At 33.7% G+C, this 6,483-nt stretch overlaps 1 protein-coding gene across 1 annotated transcript; it reads left to right on the top strand.

The window, feature by feature from the left end:
• The first annotated feature begins 413 nt into the window (after positions 1–413).
• Positions 414–5,294, top strand: LOC132731926 (uncharacterized). The gene is made up of 3 exons (XM_060718223.1): positions 414–842; positions 1,096–1,213; positions 4,406–5,294. The coding sequence occupies exons 1-3, from the start codon at positions 503–505 to the stop codon at positions 5,292–5,294; spliced, it is 1,347 nt and encodes a 448-aa protein (XP_060574206.1). The 5' UTR covers positions 414–502.
• The last annotated feature ends 1,189 nt before the right edge of the window (positions 5,295–6,483 follow it).

Genomic DNA, 6,483 nt, shown 5'->3' with positions numbered 1-6,483 from the left:
TGTATATTCATTTGTTTGAGGACTAACATGATAATGTAACTAAAACGAGTTGAACTAATAAGATTAGAAATATATCAAAAATTCATTGTCAAAGAATCATTTCTCTAAATTGTCCTTTTTGTTCTTGCATAAAAACTGCAGACGTAGGTGTATATTAACGTAGACGGGAACATGCTTTTACAGATACAATTACGAAAGCATGCACTTTGTTTTTAATATGCATGACTCAGGGCGCCATGTGTAACGGATATAAACGGGAAGTCATGACGACACCTGTGTTACAGTTATGTGGAAAAAATAACAGGCGCAAATGTAACTTATTTAAGAATAGCGATAATACACAATTTGTGCCTGCATTATATCTGCATATTTTGATCCACGTTAAACCGTGCATTAATTCTCTTTTTATTTTTCAGAGCACTTCTTGCTTGATCTACAGATAAATGTTTATGCTAAAAATGGTGAAAAAAGTGCTGAAGGGAATCAACGAGTTTTTGAAGTAATGAGAGACTATATTAAAGATAACGAAGATATGACTGGTTCGTCATTTGATGAAAGATCAACTGATACACCAGTCTATTACCTCGTAGATTTCATCAAGGAAATAAAGAAATGTAGTATTGTTGATATTTCTGCCACCAACCAATCGTCAACAGACATACACATCAACTGCACCAGTTCGAAGGCCATGGAAGATTTTCTTAAGTCTATCATCAGTAACGAATTTCAACAAAAACTGTTTGACCTTAGACGATGGCTACAAGTGCAACATGACATTGAATCGTATGACATAATGGCTAATTGCTCATCGAATGGCATAGAGAAAGCAAAACAACGTCTGCGTGAGTTAAATATGAATAATAATGATTTATGATACCTTTTATATGTAACAGTGTTTTCTGCTCCTGTCGGTGCATTTGTAATCAGTGCATATTAATAGTATTAATTGATTTATCAAAATTAATTAAAAAGTTGTTAGCTCTATATTGTTAAGATATCTAAGGATTATTGGAAAACTTAATACATTGATATTTTTTATTCTGTAATCACAAAAACATGTACAGATATTTGAAAACGTAAAACTACTGTCTTCAGACTTTACTGGAGTAACCAGATCTTTGAATTGTGCCGAACATCAAAATACACAATGTACTCTCTATTGTCCTGACCATGACACGTTTTTATGTACAGCATGCAGAGAATCAAAACATGGGTAATTATACATTTCTTAAAATCAGTAATTTATAGTGGTTAATATAGAACAAAAAGTATCAAATTAAACAAACGAATTTTAAAATCGTGCAACAATGACCGACAACTTATCTGTCAGAAACATTTAAGTTTGATTATCTCTTAAAAAATTTGTAAACAAATTAGAAGAATTTATAGTTTGGAAAAAGATAATCATTTGATACTTTAATTGACCCGACACTTTAATTGTATCCCTCATTTTAGCATATTGAAATAATTTAAATTTATTTGGTAAGTAAGACGAACATGAGGAATTTTTGCACTTCGATTTTGAACAACATATTTCTTAGAGGTTAATACTTAGTTCCCCTGCTCGCCATTGTGCGATAATGGCCCGACGATGTTCATAATGACACGAGGACCGCAGAACATCGGTGTCCATCACCACACGGCGGGCAGGAAACAAGTATTAACGTTTTTAAAACCTCCGGAATACCGTTGAGGTCATCGTGGTCAGCAGATTTAATGTACTGTATGTCATGCGAAATAATGATGACTAGCTAAACGTATTGCACTATCGGACTGTCGTCATCGCATTATCACATTGTCGCCATCACACTATCGCTTTGTCGCATTATCGTTCTGTCCTCATTATCGTTATCACACTGTCGTATAACCACGTAGACCTTACGGTTTTCCATAAATACCTACATTTCAATATCGCCGCTTATCTTGGTTGTCGCAATTTCTAAGAAACGTTCAGGTTGTCAATTTATACAAATATGTCTGTCATTCGGTTAACAAACTAGCAATTGATAGAAGGAAGGGGTGCAGACCTTTTGCACATATGTTATAAATAAACACGAAACTTACAGAATTATAGGTACAAACAATGTGTTCATACATTTGTTTATAATAGCGGCCAGTTTCTTTTTATACACCAGTTTTTGGCAAATTCAACACATATTTCTGAGCGCTTTAAAAATGATTCAATACCAAAAATTAATCGAAATTAGGTGTGGAACTAGTTTTCCCCAAATACAAGTGCATACGATTATATATGAAATTGATATTGTATAAACGTACAGTCAGTTTTGTACGTGCAATATATTGATAGAATGTGTATGCATAAATCCGGAAATACACACCTTTTCAATCTTCGTGGGACAGAATTGCTATAACCGCTGTCTGTCTATCAAACATGTGTATATGTACTTTTTATGTCTGTTAATCTCGGGTACATGTATAACAATGTACATTCAAAAAGGGTTTATACTCTTAATGTTTAATAAACTTAGTTATAGAAGCATTCATAATGTGGAACAGATTGCCCTGATTCTTTCCAGTAATGACGGATACATAATAATTATGAACTGATTTACGCTCGATCTAACGGACTAATACTTACAAAAGGCAGTCGGTGCGTGGCTTGGATAGTATACATGTACATGAACACGCCCACTCATTCTTGTACCCCGAAGGGAGGCAAAATATAATCGCACCGTCCGTCTGTCCGTCCGTATGGCCGTCTGTGCGTCCTCACTTCATTCGTGTCCGGACTGTAACTTTGACAAATGAGTTGCGTCCAAGAACCACGTCCCTGCCTCAAAAGTCAAGGTCACACTATCATTTTGAAGTTTCACATTATCGCAATTCGAGTTTATAGGTACACACAATCGTGTCCGGGCTGTAAATTTGTCATGCATGGAAGGATTTTAAAATAACTTGGCGTAAATGACTACAACATCAAGACAATGTGTCGCGTCTAATAATCACGTCCCTACCTTACAGGTCAATGTCGCACTACCATTTTGAATTTCACTTTATCACAATTAGAGTTTATAGGTACATACATTTGTGTCCGGGCTGTAAGTTGATCATGCATACAAATCCTTGCCCGGATATTCACGCCGTTACCGAGCTTCGCTCAATCTCGACTGTGCGAAACGGGGTACGCATCAGGTAGGCCTATATCCGGGTCAGGATTTGTATACATGTAATGTGGGAAAATTTAAAAAGTTAACTGCAAATAACTACTGCCTACCTACAGACGTCTTCGATTAAATTTGGACCGGTAAGCGATAGTATTTTAGCTGCCTTTTCTGTTTCAACTGTTTGCATGCACTGACATTAGTTTTTTTATTAAGAAAAATATCGATTAATGTTCAAAATCGTCTTCTTACCGTTCGGTCAAGCGATGTCCGACCTAGACAAAAAGTGCATTTTCGCTTTAAAATTCCATCTTTTGTCGTACTAACTGGTCTAATATTGTACAGTTTTCGAAAGATAAATTATTTTTGTGTAGATTACACTTTATTTCACTCTCCTTTATTTCGTGAAAATTGGTTGGTTTACAATTAACCAAGAACTCGGAGGTAAAATAAAGTATGTTGGTAGTTCCGCCGGCGAACCTTTCTACCTTTATTATATTTATGAAATATTATTGATGAAATTTTTAAAAACAACTTTTAGTATAAAAACATTTTAAGTGAAAAAATATTTTATTAGTGAAAAAAAAAAAAAATAAGTGGGCGTGGTCATGTACATGTATACTATCCAAGCCACGCACCGACTGCCTGTGCTAGTTATCGATGGCACCGTTACATCTCAAGCGGGAGAAATTATTGTAAACGGCAACAATGAGCGACCTATTTTAATTGATAGATATACATTACTTATTCATGAAACAACAATGATATTCAAATAGTAATTTAAATCATTAGAAAACGTCAGTTGTAATGTCACAAGGCATATTAAATATACTGGCAAATGTTCCCTTCCATAGTTATTGTCTTTGTTCAAATCTTAACATACATTTCCTTTAAATACATATTGTATTCATAGTTATTGTTCATAGTTAATTTAATTTGAAATTAACCTGTTGTTTGTTAGTTTGTAAGTAACGACTTTATTTATTTAAGGTGGCTTACACATTTGGTTTTCCAATCTTTCAAGTGGGTCTCAGCTGAAGCATATATACACAACGTATATACACAGACGTCATATTGCAATGTTAGCCATGTTTTAAAAAAATGTCTATAATTAAAGTCATGTCATTAAAACTAGTGTAAAAGTCCATAGAACTTTCTGCACTATGCTAGATGATTGTATAGCTAGTGTTTGTCGATAATTTTGTTTGTGATATATTTTGTATTCATAATCATAAATGAACATTGTGTCAATAAAATAATGGTGTTTTTTTCTATTTATACAGCACATGTCTTGGAATAAAACAAGTTATATCTGAAAGGTCTTACGTTGAACAGAAACGTCATCTCAACATCAAAAGTATAAAAGGATCTTATAACGTCAAGATAGATAATACTTTGATAAATAGAGACAACAATGATCAATATGAGTGTGGTATCACTGGTATGTGTATGCTTCCTAATAGTAAAGTTCTCCTTGCTGACAGCATGAATAACAGACTGAAGACATTGAATAGTTTGTACAAGGTAGTAAGTCACTGTGATGTACGTAAAAGTCCCTATTCTGTATGTTATATAGGCAATGATACAGCTGTCGCTGGTTTAAGAGGCAATACCATACAGTACGTGAATATATTAGGTAATATTAACCTGACACAATTAGAGAAGCTAGATCATGTATGTTACGATCTAGCTTGTCACGGTGACACACTCTATGTAAGCAGTAAAAACACAATTTACAAATATGACAAAAACTGTAAACAAAAACAAGTTCTCTATCATAATCCGAAGATAATCTACAGTCCAAAAATTGCTGTAAGTGACAATGGGGAACGAATCTACTTAGGTTTACGTACAGATCTAACTACAATAGATGCCAAAGGAAATCATTTAGATGACAGTTCACAAATTGACGATTATAACACACTATTACATAATATATGTGATATATGTATTGCTGGTGAAGGTATTGTTCTTGTATTAAAGCAAAAAATTCTAAAAAACAATGTTCATCAACTGGATTATAATGGAAAAAAGCTTCAGGCTGTAGATAACATAACATTAGATATTTTATTTCTGCGTTCTATCTGTTTTGACAGAGAAAGATGTAGACTTATTGTTGGTAGTGGAGAAGACAAGATACATGTTTACAAATGCGAGTTTTTGCCAAGTTAGTTAATAAAATTTTGATAAACCAAGAACCAAATGAAAAATGCATCGCTTATCTAAGTATTTTGTTCATTTAAATTTATAAATTTGTATTTTTGCTTATTTCTTCATCAAGTCATTGCTTAATATTTTGATATCGCACTTATGTACATTAAATGTATTTGTAAGGACATGTATATGTAAGATAGCTTTTTCATAATAAAGGTTGAAACTTTTTTGAATCCAAATCGAAACTATTGAACAACAAGACAATCTTGTTAAAGTCATGACTAACGAATTGAGATTGATTTATCCAGCATATTTGCCCCTACCCAAAAGATTGTTCAGGTTCTTCGGGGATCAAAGTATGTTTTTCTTTCAGAATACAATAGGTACAATCTAATATGATATTTAAGACAGCTAGCATAGTTAATACATTGTTGCATATGTCAGTTGTGAATATGGTAATGCATGTACATGTACTATATTACACTTGATAAATTAATTTTAGTAGTTCATTATATATATATGCAAATTTTTTTTTTAAGCACATATAAAAAAAATAATTTTCCTACCTACCCAACCCTAATTTTAATGAGTCGGGAAGGAGAAACAAACATCAATTGTATTGGACATGGCTGTTAAACCTATAAAATTGTACAGCTGTTGATTGATTAATACTCAAGTTATTGAGCGGAAACTGTTTTCAGTTTTTGTTAGGTAATAGTGACTTTGACCTTGTGACCCCAAAATCAAAAGCAGTCTTCTATCCAATATGGACAATCACCCTATGAAGTTTGAATACTGTGGACCAAATAGAACTTAAGTTATGCTCCGGAAACCATTTTCAGTGTTAGGGCAATAGTGACCTTGATCTTTGACCTTGTGATCCCAAAATCAATAGGTTTCTTCTACCCAATATGGACAATCATCCTATGAAGTTTGAAGACTGTGGGCCAAATGGAACTTAAGTTATGCTCCGGAAACCATTTTCAGTTTTAAGGTAATAGTGACCTTGACCTTTGATCTTGTGACCCCAAAATCAATAGAGGTCTTCTACCAATATGGACAATCATCCTATGAAGTTTGAAGACCGTGGGCCAAATGGAACTTTAGTTATGCACCGGAAACCATTTTCAGTTTTAAGGAAATAGTGACCTTGACCTTTGACCTTGTGACCCCAAAATCAATAGGTTTCTTCTACCCAATATGGACA

Source organism: Ruditapes philippinarum, unplaced genomic scaffold (assembly GCF_026571515.1).
Source record: "Ruditapes philippinarum isolate M1 unplaced genomic scaffold, ASM2657151v2 ctg17810_1_1_1_1, whole genome shotgun sequence".
Lineage (NCBI taxonomy): Eukaryota > Metazoa > Mollusca > Bivalvia > Venerida > Veneridae > Ruditapes > Ruditapes philippinarum.
The sequence above is the reverse complement of the archived record's forward strand: the minus strand, read 5'-3'. Positions and strand labels throughout refer to the sequence as shown.